Here is an 11,731-nt window from a genome sequence, read left to right as displayed (position 1 = left end):
TCTGTAAATAGTGACCCAAAAATATATAACCGTTTCTCTGCTTCTTGTGGTTCTTTCTCCCACTAATAGTGCAGCAGGTTATAGAAACAATGTTTCAAAAAACAATACATTTTTTATTTTCATCTGGTGCCATGCCATGCCATTTATTCCCATGCATTTCAATGAATTAGATATATCTGATGCATGAAGACTCCTTTGCCTATGGCTCGGCTCTATCATGCTCACACATCCTGTCATAAAGTTTTTTTTAGGTAACACAGAAAAACAGATAACCATTTACCATCAAACCAACAGCCACTTTAGAAACAACGCTTAACCTAACTTCACGAGTATGTCTTTCTTTGGAATCTGACCTAAAATCCAATTGCCGCACGACAGCACTGCTCTTCATTGTTATATTGGCCAACTCGTCTCACGAATATAACTAAACAGTCATAAAAAGACTATTGCAACTTTGGTTCTTCTAACCAGCTGTGAATGATTTTGCAGCAATGTTCAGTTATCTGCTGCACTATAAAATGTTTTCTGATTGAGATACAATATTCAGGAAGACCTTTTTGTGGTTAATTCTACAACTGGAAGACACTTTATATAATAATAATAATAATAATAAATAATATATAAAATAATAAACTTTTTTATGAGATATTTCAGTTGCTGTTTGCTACAGATTGAATGACTTGTCAGCTCGGTGCAACCTTGTTACCAATTCTGCAGAACCTGAAAAAGTTTTTGTTGTTGTTTTTAAATTATCTAACTGTTGACCATTAATCTGAAGACAGTCACCTTCATACTGAATGCACAGATAAGATTTAATTATATTAATTTTAGCAACCTTCGAAATCTATTCTGCCCAACTTTTCAATAGTCATACGGAAGCGTAGAGCTGCCACCCAGGCAAAAGAAAAAAAGAAGTATATCACGTTATAACGTGAAAAGTTTATTGTTCTAACAAGATACTTTTCACGTTTGTACAATATACTATCATGTTTGTACAATATACTTTTCACGTTTGAACAATATAATATCACGTTATTACAATATGCATAAATATCACGTTCGTACAATATATTTATATTGTACGAACGTGATATTTATATTGTACGAACGTGATATTTATATTGTACGAACGTGATATTTATATTGTACGAACGTGATATTTATGCATATTGTAATAACGTGATGTTATATTGTTCAAACGTGAAAAGTATATTGTACAAACATGATAGTATATTGTACAAACGTGAAAAGTATCTTGTTAGAACAATAAACTTTTCACGTTATAACGTGATATACTTCTTTTTTTTCTTTTGCCTGGGTGGCAGCTCTACGCTTCCGTAATAGTCATGCAGTTTATTCGTAATTATTTTTGGGGGGGAATTTAATACCATTTATTATTTTTCAAATGTTTGCTCAAATACATTACACACTACGCACTTTTATTTAAAATGATAGTTAAAATTTAAAGTAACATGGTTCCATGAGTTAATCAGACTGAATGAATATATTACTTTTATATGTAGATTATGAAATAAGTGTGACAAATACACAGAACCAGAACATTTTGTTTGCAATGTTTGTTTTATATTTACAGTAACAGAGTTGAAAATCAGCACCAATATTAGTGTGGTATGTAATGTACTGTAAAGTTAAGGTTAAAATTTCACTTGAACGTGTAATTTGTATAACATTATTTTCAAATTGATGGATGAGAAAGAAAATGTCCTGCAGCTTTAAAATGTTCTGTGTAAACACTTACGCTCCCTGTAAACAAATGCATTTAAAATGATGTATTTACTCTTTCTGTAGATTTTTCAACCTGCAAAAATTGCAATAGAAGAAATAATGGTAATACTGATTTCAAGGCCTTTCTTAACTTTGCCATTTTTGTCGTCTCTCGGTGTTTGCCACTTGAAGGCGCTATTTCCACTGCTGTATGTTTAAGAAAACAATAGCGCTGGCTAGTGTAGGATAAGGATACACGGCTTGGTCCTCTCTGGTCTAGACATCACATCGTTAGCCAAGTCAGCTAGTCAGCTGTTTATTTTTTTGACAAAATGTCAACAACGACCGGCGGCGGAGAGTTTGGCAACCCCTTACGAAAGTTCAAGCTCGTCTTTCTGGGCGAACAGAGTGGTAAGATGGGCACGAAGTGCTTAAAGAAGCGTTAATTTGGTCGGATGAAAGGAAATGTTGGGAGAACTGGCAAGATCAGCTAACTAGCTTTGTGGTGTTAGCTTAAAATTGGACGGTATGGTACAGTCATCTAGCGTATATTAGTGACCAGTAATGATACGGGACAATCTGTTAATTTTGCAAGGCCAACAAAGAATATTAGAGCGTGACAAAAATTATTAACCTACCGATTTTTCTCCCCGGTGATGATGTCATTGAATAGCTACTGTTAGCTGGAGATAGATCGCTAAACTAGCTTGTTTCGTGTCTTAATAGAGGGCAAGAATACGACAAATTATTGTGTCGTAGCAGCTGTATTCAAGATGTAGCCATGTATTAAAAATTAACGAAATGAGTCAGTGGGTATTGTCATTGTTCCTCCCATTAGTTTGTGATGGAGGTTCGTTGTTAGCACGTTACTTCTGCTTGTAGCTAGCAGTTAGTTAGCTCTACTAGGCTAAAATGTCAATGTTGACGCTCGCTTGCGCACTTAAAGACTTAGATAGGGGCTCTAAGTCTGTTACAGATCACTGACTTCAAACAGAAAGTCTCAAGAATTAATTTAAACCGTCTGTTTGTCAGTGTAGAGTTGTCTAGCTGTTAGCTTCCTGCTGCAGCATCTTGAACAAGCCACGTCGACCGGTGGTTTCGCACCAGTCGGCCTTTTTCCTTCATTTCCATTATTTCTGCTCAGGTTTCGGGGTCTGACCCTGACAATGTAAAACTTGGCTTGTTTTTAGACATGTTTGTGCCGTGTAATTAATACAGTGTGGTATTGCGAACCAGCTGTCAGGGGTCGAGTAAATTTTAATTTTCCAGATTTTGTGGCTCCACCCATATTGCCAGCTCAGCGTGTGGGTTCAGTCGTCCACACTGCATCAGTGGTAATAGCAGTTTACTCACCGTGTGATGTCACCGGCTCATTTTTCTTTTCTGTCTCTTCATTGAATACAGACTTAATTATATCGTTTTTAAGTTTACCATTTGAGTGGCGGTTTTAGGCTTGAATTACCAGGAATACCTCTTGTGTTACTAAAGTGACTGTGTTTTTTCTGTACAGTTGGGAAAACCTCACTCATCACCAGGTTTATGTATGACAGTTTTGACAACACTTACCAGGTAAAAAGAACATAACAGTGATTTGTGTAGTCATTTTTGTCTGAAAACTGACATTTTTACCACAAGCACAGGTGCAATAAAAAACGAGCTAACAGTTTCAGTGCAACTGATCATCCACTAACATATGTGACAGTTAAAATAGAATAAAATAGACCAATTTATCATGTCAGTAGCTGATACTTGTAAATATTTAGACAAATTTAAATTGGAAAATTAACACAAAATTGGCCATTGGCCAGCATCTCCTCAGAATGTCATAATGCCTCCCTGTTCTTATTTTATTTTTCAGAATCAGAATACTTTATTAATCCCTGAGGAAATTATGGGATCATTTATAGTTTAAATATATTTGGCATAGGGAATTTGCATTTAGTAATCTGTCTATTCACTTTCTTGTAAATATGGTAAATATAGTGTCCATTTTTGCGATCAGCTTGCTAGCTAATCCCCTGAGGTTTTACCTTCTGTGAAGTGTATAATGAAACATGAACAACGTGTTACTCCAAATTGCCGAAACCATTATATTTCACCAGTCAACCAGAGTAGAAGGGCTTGCTACAAAAATCACATACCCCAGATGTTAGTAAGCATGTGAGTGCATTCCACTGATTAGATTATGAGCGCAACCTGTGTGGCAAGTCTAAATGTCAGTAGTAGTAGTTTATCTTCATTTTGTTCATTTAGAAATCAAATTGCAAACTAGCTGTAGGCTGTACTCAGAGCTTATGTAACACCTACTCCTGATATAAGAATCTACATGTAAGGCAAATTAACAAAATCATCAGCCTCAGCTTTAAGTGCAAAAATCATGACAGAAGGAAAAAGAAAGAAATATAATCTGTTTATGTCAAGTCCAGCTACAGATAATCTCCTATCTAAAGCATCTTCACACAAAACCGTTATCACAATACTCGATAATTTTATTTCTGTACAATTTTTAACCGACGATATGAAAAAGGTCAATAAAATATGCTTTTAACATATAATGTAGGTAACGATTCTTTAGATGTATGTAATACATTTAACTTGCTGGTAACACTGTTTAATTGAAATGTTTGTCTTACAGGCAACAATTGGCATTGACTTTTTGTCAAAAACTATGTATCTGGAAGATCGCACGGTAAGCCCTGTGTGTTACTGTAATTAACATCATTCCAACTGGTCAAGTATTAAAGCTGCCATAAAAGCATGCTTCTGCTTATTATCACACCATTCCACATTGTTTATAGATTATCCTAGTTTTTTGTTTTGTTTTGTTTTTTCACTCATTTTGTTGAACATGTGATCGTGTTTTTAGTTCCCATCATTATTTCAAGATTTTGTTTTCCTTCCATCCCCTGGCTGGATCATGAATTGCCCCCCATGTTCCCACATTTGTTTCGTGGCTGGCCACAGATCCGGCTGCAGCTCTGGGATACAGCTGGACAGGAGCGTTTCCGCAGCCTCATCCCCAGTTACATCCGCGACTCAGCCGCCGCTGTGGTGGTTTATGACATAGCCAGTAGGTATTGTGGCTTTGCCTCTCCTCCTTGTCCTTCACTTAGTATGTGGAAGGGCAAAAAACAAAATCAAAAGCACTAATGAGCCTAGCAAACCCCGCTGGATAGCATGTTAGGGTATATTCCAGATATTGTTTGTATTGGGTGTAGTGATTCAAAAGCATTTCTCCAGCAGTGTCCAGGGGAGTGTAAATGCTAATAGTTATACGTCTTACTTGAAGAATAATGAAAAAAATGTCTGCCGATGTCGCTTCATGAGCAGAAATCCTCTGAGAGCTGCCTAAATAATGATTCAGCAGGGCCTACTTTCACATTTGCATAACACCCGTCATCTTTGAGCCTTCTGCATTTGAATGATTCTTCGCGATTCCTCCATTAAAGGTCATTCTCTTCTTTACTCCTTGGCTTGCAATTCTTTTTATGTCTGTCCTGTTCTCCACATTCTCATCCTTCCCTTTGCTGCCCTTTATCTCGACTTTTTTTTTTTCTTTTTTTTTTTTTGTGGTCAATTTCTTCTTCTGCAATTCCAATCCTCAGGTCCGGCTCCAGCTTTGGGACACTGCTGGACAGGAGCGTTTTCGTAGCCTAATTCCCAGCTACATCCGTGACTCTACCATTGCTGTGGTTGTTTATGACATCACCAGTGAGTCAGGGCTGTCCTCTAACCATTCTGTAGGGCTCTAGAGTAATAGGAAGGAAGCTTTTTATTTCTGCTAGTACACTAATACAAAATACACTTCTTCTCCAAGCTTTTTCTTCTGAATACTCCTGCTCACTAACACATAACTACAGGTTTTTCTTACATAAGATTAGGCTTTTGTCTAGGCTTTTAACTGAATGTATTGTAACAGATGTTTCATGTATTTTGGGCCACATTTGGCTGATGTGTATAATGATTTTGTATTTTGTTGCTTGTTTTCACCCCATTTGCAGATCTTAATTCTTTCCAGCAAACCTCAAAGTGGATTGATGATGTTAGAACAGAGAGAGGAAGTGATGTCATTATCATGCTCGTCGGGAACAAAACAGACTTAGCGGATAAAAGGTACATGGTTGTGTGATAAGCGCGAATGATTATTTTCTTGTTCTGTTTACAAAGATAGATAAATAGATCCTACTGCATTTACAAAATGTGTATCTTTAACTTCTGTAGTATAAACTCTGCCAAAGCCTGGAATCCCACTTCCCTTCAATGCATCTCATCCAGTTTTTACTTTTATTATTTCCTTGTAATGTTGCATACTTCAGCCTTTCTATAAGTTATGTAAATACTTTTATTTATATTTTTTTTTTCATTTATAATTTGATCATATTTCTGTTTTGCCTTTTTTTTTTTTTCTTTTGCCTTACTTTTTTCTCTTCATGTCATTTTGAATATTTTTTTGTGTTTTCCCCTAAACACCACACTTCCATCCTTCACCCTCACCTTACCCTTCCTGGGACCATGGCAGGCAAGTTTCTGTTGAGGCGGCAGAGAGGAAAGCTCGTGAGCTCAATGTGATGTACATAGAGACCAGTGCCAAGGCTGGCTATAACGTCAAACAGGTTGGTGTTCAGCAGGAGCAGGTGTAATGGTGACAAATTATCCTGTTTCGAGCAAGGCTCATACTCTCCCAGAGGTTAGGGAGGCCCGCCTGTGACATCTGGGGTGTGAAGCTCCTCCATGTGTTGGATCAGTTAATGGATTAGAGTGTGGCTGTTGAATGAATCATTGACCTTTGGAGTGGATTTTATGCTGTTTCGTCTTTACTCAGCAAAGCAGCCTCTGTCCTTTTGTCTCTGTCCGCCTTATAAACTAACCACTCTCTTCTTCACTCCAAACAAGATTCATTACTGAGCTCTCTGTGTCCTTCTCTCCATCTCTTCTCTCTTCTTCTTGCCTGTCGTCTTTGCGGTTTCTTTCCATATCTGTCTGTTCGGCCATCTCCACCCTTCTGCTTTTACCGGAGCAGACAGATCACCACGGAGGAGGGCGAGCAGAGAGCTAAGGAACTGAATGTCATGTTCATTGAAACCAGCGCAAAGACTGGCTACAATGTCAAACAGGTAGCGATTCTGTTTTCTCAGGGTAGTTGAGCTAATTCTACTCTCAAAGTCTACACTGCACTCCTGCCTCCCTGTCCCCCCTCGTGGCTCGTCATGACCTGTCGTAGCTTTCTGGAAGGTGTTTTCTCCACACAGGCTCTCTGTCTGACTCGCTAAAACATTTCTATGAATATAATAGACTTTCTCAGCAGATGACTGTATCGTTGCTTTGACTACCTCGTGTTTATTCAATGAAATGCAGTATTTAGAGATAACTAGCTATAATTTAATTACATACTGTCCATTGACTACCATCTAGGGTTTGGTAATATGATAAACTGTATTGTTATCAGATTTTCAATACTTTACAGTTGGACAGATTATCATGGAATGTATTTGGCTGTTCGGAATCAAAAATTTATCATCAAGACTGAAATATCTCACTTCTTTAGGATGCCAGGGGCTTTGTTTCAGTGTGACTGAGTGCCTTAAGTGTTGGGGCCTTAAGTAAACATGTAAATAAGAACACATTTTTGCCCTTTCTGGGGATTTGAGTATAAACAGTTTCCTGCTACATCTGTAGAAAATGTACTGTACAGTCCTGTGAAAAACTAATTGTACTCTTACTGATTCAATAGGAATAAAGAGGCTGAGTAGCAGCCAGGTGCTGCTTATGAAATGCACTTGATGAAATGATGATCAGCAAATGTGAGAACCTCTGTGAGGTCTGGAACATTCAAATGTGTTAACACAATGCCACAGTCTTCCACTAAAGGGACCCCAAGGTCAGACCGTGCAATGTTCAGATAAACTGCAAAAACTCAAGAGCTACATGTCAGACTCTATAAACATTGGTTAGCATGTTCAGTGCTTAAAGGTATATGATAGTACAATTGGGGGGGGGGACTTATTTTGAAGGTTGGCAGAAGGAGCGTAGTTTACTTTGCAAAGTTGTATAAGAACAAACCGCAAAATTTGTGGAGCAATGTCCTTTGGGCAGATGGGACCAAAGTGTAGAGATTTGCATTGTGCCACATTATGCGAAAAACAAACACCTCGTACCAACTGTCAAGCATGGTGGTGGAGGGGTGATGACTTGGACTTGTCTTGTAGCCACAGGACCAGGATACCTTGGAACCATCAAGTCCACTCTGTAAACAAATTATTCTTGAGTCAAATATGAGGCCATCTGTCCAACGACTAAAAGTGGGTCATTCGACAGGACAACGATCCCAAGCACATCAGCAAGTGTACAACAGAAATTAGTACTTAGTTTTTTACAGGACTGCGTAAAGACCTGTGAGAGTTTTTCTTTTCACAGGACTGTGTCTTGCTATTTTGCTACTTAAACAACTACATTTTATTTACCAAATTGTTGCTTTCAAATGTTTAATGTTTCTTACTGTTTTGCAGCTGTTCCGACGCGTTGCTGCTGCATTGCCTGGGATGGATAGCACACCAGAGAAAAGCAAAGAGGACAGTATCCTTTTTGAGTTGCTTTCCCGCAGAAATTGCTGCCATACCTTTTTGTCATGCCACAGTTTTAATAATATTTGTAATGTAGCACTGACTGTGTCTTAGTTGAATGGAAAGAATGCAGAGAATGAAAGGCACTGCAAAAAAAAAAAAAAGAAGTGAAATCTGCAATTCATGTCAAGTGTTACTTAACTAACTTCTCTCAGTGATCGACATCAAACTGGAGAAACAGCCAGAGATGACTGTAACTGAGAGCAGCTGCTCATGCTAGTACACCTCAGCCCCTGCCAGCCTGTCTCCTCCCCACCAACAGCTTGTCTCTCAGTGGCCACTTTCCTCCACCCTTGGCACACGGCCATCGGGATGGAGGACCTGTCTTTTTTTTCTTCTTTTTTTTCCCTTTTCAACTCAGTGACTTTTCAGAGTAACCGTGTGGATGTGCATTACTGTATTGAAACAAATTATTTGGGGAAAAAATGGTTCAAAAGTAAACATTTAAAACAAGGAATAAGTTAATTGATATGTTCAGATTTTCATCCAGTTGCATGGCATTATATAGGATTGCAGACTGACATAGCTAACTGCTCTTGAGTTATTGCACAGTTTAGAATCTTAGTGCTGTTACTCTTGTTGTTGTAAAGTAAAACTGCTTGGGATTATTTAAATGACTCTACAAGGTTGAGTTCTCTGCCTATCCTTTTGTTTTTGTTTCAAATGGAGAGTTCAGCTGAAGCTATTCTGTCTCCTAAACGGCTTATCATTTGTCGACTTTGTCTAATTTTGAGGAAGTAACGACTGGCTCTCAACCAGTGAACTGTTATCATTGCAAAACATTATATTACAACATTAGGCTCAAGTGAACCCTTTTCATTGTGTCAGTGGAACTACTTATGCCTAACACGTCTGCGAGCTTACATTGCCAAATACAAGTGTGTAAGCGGACCGGGTTAACACAGATTCATATTTAACAGTACTGCAGAAGGATGCGTAATAAGGAAATGGATATATATCGTAAAAGGGAAGCCAGCCCAAATGAATTAGAAAGCCTACTAACCTAAAAGTTTATATGTTGTTGAATGAGCTCTGCACTGTACTAACATGTCTGAGGAGGCATTATTAGTAGATGGTCCCCTAATACTATGAAAATCAGTTTCCACGTTGATGGAGAGTTGTCACTTTCGCTACGACGTACCCACCATCTCATCGACGATTTGTGTTGTGTTGATTACACTATTGCAACAACATGCAGCATGCTCACCCCGCAGGATTTACATGGATAAGAACACAGATGCCTTGCTTGTTTGTTCACCAACGTTGTGCACTGAATCAAGCCACAATATTGTAAAATATCAGAGAAGCCTGCTGACTGGTTCATGGCTTCACTAGTTGTTTGTAGAGCTGGTAGATAGATGTCCTCAGATACAGCTAAAGCTTACTAACACCCTTGCTGTAAAATAAGTGCAGACGTTAGTTGCCATATCTTTTGCTGTATTGCTATTGCCTGTGTAGGACTGTTGGTTTATTTATTTTGTAACTTGGACATACAGCTAACATTGTACGCGTGACCAAAAGTACAAATGCCGACGCGCATGTTTTAAAGTTTTATTTTATTTATTGTTTGCGTGTCTGCTGAGGCGCCACCTACAGGTGACATTTACACCTAGTGAGTTGGGGGGGTTTCTTGTTTTTTTCCGGTGTGGTCTGTCGCTTGGTTTAGTCACAGGTAAAGGCCGCACCGTCTCCCAAACCGACTAACCAGCCATAGCACAACAAAAGACACTGATCGTTTGCTGTAGCTTTTTTTGTTTGTTTGTTTTTTGGGGGTTTTTTTTTTTTTAAATGTCCAGCATTTTAAAAAACAGATTTGAAAGTTAAGGTATTTAAATTGCAACGTGAACAACCGTTTTAACATGAGCAGCTCTATTACTTGTCACTGACTAAATACTCAGCTTTGTGCTATTCTGAATTGTGTCTGTCCATTTGAAATATGTCTACTCGTGTTTAGCAACGTTTGTGTGAATAATGTACTATTACTATCTTATGTATAAAAAGGAGAGTTAATGAAAACAAGTGTAGGCTTATCACATGGAGTAAAATAAAGATATTTCACCAAAATTTAACTTCTGTGTTCATTTTTTTAAAAACACTTTGGTTATTTTATGGCAACAGTCATATTGATTCTGTTCATTAATAAAGTTCTAAATGAGTCACAGCACCTGAGCCTGTCACGCTTAGGTGTGTGTCACACGTCACCATTGAAACTATGTAACACATCACAGTTATGAAATGTTATAACAGTTAGGTGTGGTCAAATGTGAACTGCCACTGCATTGCACAAATCTACTAATAACTAACTGAAGATTGTAAATGAAATTTTATTTCCAATATTCCTGATACAGATACAGACAGCACCATTGTGTATTTATGATTATTACTGTCATACTTGAGTATTACGTGTCCTATTTTTTTTTTAATTTGCACTTTGGATACTGAGCAGAGGGTTCTGGAAAAACCTTCACTTATTCCAAGTTGTATGCAGTAGAGAGAAATTTCTTAATAATACTTTATGCAATACTTGAACACAGCTTTGGTACCACACTAACAAATCTCAGCTTGCATTTTCAATAGATATGTTCTAAGGGCTGTTGGAGGCTTAAGACTTGGTGTTAGGATGTTGGAAGAAGAACGATCCTTTTCTGTATCCTGCGTTCATGGTGCACAGGCTCAGTTTCCCAGAGATGGGTTAAGCTTAGTCTTTTACAAAAAACGTTTTCTCATCGGAGATCTTCACCTAATTGTACTACATAAGATTTGCTCTTTGGGTTGAATGCAAGTCTAGGAAACTGGCTGAATAAGAAAACCCATCCATCCAATACCTTCTGCTAAATAAGCGGGTAAAATAAATTCTTATCTTTAACAGATTTCAAAACCTGTTTTTTGCTTGCACGTGGTAGAGTTAGCTTTATTAGAGTTTTTGGTATTTTGTTTTTTCAAGATGACATCTCTAAATATCTATGACAAAGAAGACACTTTAATTTCGCTCAATTTAGTCAGGAATTAAATTTAGATTTTGCCTAATTTGAACCAAAGAAGCCTAAATTGTTCAGACTGTAATCCCAATATCAAACATAAGTGTGAAAATCAGATTTTTTAAAACATTCCACTCATAGTTTACTAGAGGTGTGCTTTTGTTTAGTATTCACAGTCGTGATGATACTCAGAATGCATCAACGCTGAGCAATTCTCACCTACCCACTCCCCTGACCCGCCCACAACGCGCAGATTACTGTGAGTGCACCCCTGTTTGTATTGTTAATGCTTTCTCAGAATCAAACCTAGTAAGGCTGCTCTTCTCTAAAAATACTTTTAAGTTTGGTTTAAGTTTCGACCTATAGTAGCTGCGCTGACAGCTGAGGGCGGGGCAGACTTTTTTTTTT

The 11,731-nt window shown here is 37.9% G+C and overlaps 1 protein-coding gene across 5 annotated transcripts; it reads left to right on the top strand.

Moving 5' to 3' along the window:
* Positions 1–1,956: 1,956 nt before the first annotated feature.
* Positions 1,957–10,414, top strand: rab41 (RAB41, member RAS oncogene family). 5 transcript variants are annotated; one of them, XR_004199696.2, is made up of 9 exons: positions 1,957–2,136; positions 3,236–3,294; positions 4,361–4,414; positions 4,690–4,795; positions 5,727–5,838; positions 6,245–6,338; positions 6,746–6,839; positions 8,232–8,298; positions 8,501–8,567. XR_004199696.2 is itself a non-coding variant. In XM_031743543.2 (8 exons), exons 1-8 carry the CDS (start codon positions 2,058–2,060, stop codon positions 8,563–8,565), a joined length of 636 nt encoding a protein of 211 aa, XP_031599403.1. In that variant the 5' UTR covers positions 1,957–2,057; the 3' UTR covers positions 8,566–10,414. The 5 variants fall into 5 exon arrangements, 4 of the variants coding, with proteins under 4 accessions (XP_031599403.1, XP_031599333.1, XP_039475631.1 ...); XM_031743543.2 differs by lacking the exons at positions 4,690–4,795; positions 6,245–6,338 and adding an exon at positions 5,331–5,436 and having other exon boundaries at positions 8,501–10,414; XM_031743473.2 differs by lacking the exons at positions 4,690–4,795; positions 6,746–6,839 and adding an exon at positions 5,331–5,436 and having other exon boundaries at positions 8,501–10,414.
* The last annotated feature ends 1,317 nt before the right edge of the window (positions 10,415–11,731 follow it).

This window comes from Oreochromis aureus, linkage group 2, assembly GCF_013358895.1.
Source record: "Oreochromis aureus strain Israel breed Guangdong linkage group 2, ZZ_aureus, whole genome shotgun sequence".
Taxonomy (NCBI): Eukaryota; Metazoa; Chordata; class Actinopteri; order Cichliformes; family Cichlidae; genus Oreochromis; species Oreochromis aureus.
Note: the sequence above shows the minus strand (reverse complement) of the source record. Positions and strands in the feature narration are given on the sequence as shown.

Bases quoted from the DNA above. Each gene is read 5' to 3' on its own strand.
- rab41 (XM_031743543.2), top strand. From the start codon at position 2,058: ATGTCAACAACGACCGGCGGCGGAGAGTTTGGCAACCCCTTACGAAAG. The intron at 3,295-4,360 runs GTAAAAAGAACA...TTTGTCTTACAG, and splicing joins GTTTTGACAACACTTACCAG to GCAACAATTGGCATTGACTT. The intron at 8,299-8,500 runs GTATCCTTTTTG...AACTTCTCTCAG, and splicing joins AGAGAAAAGCAAAGAGGACA to TGATCGACATCAAACTGGAG.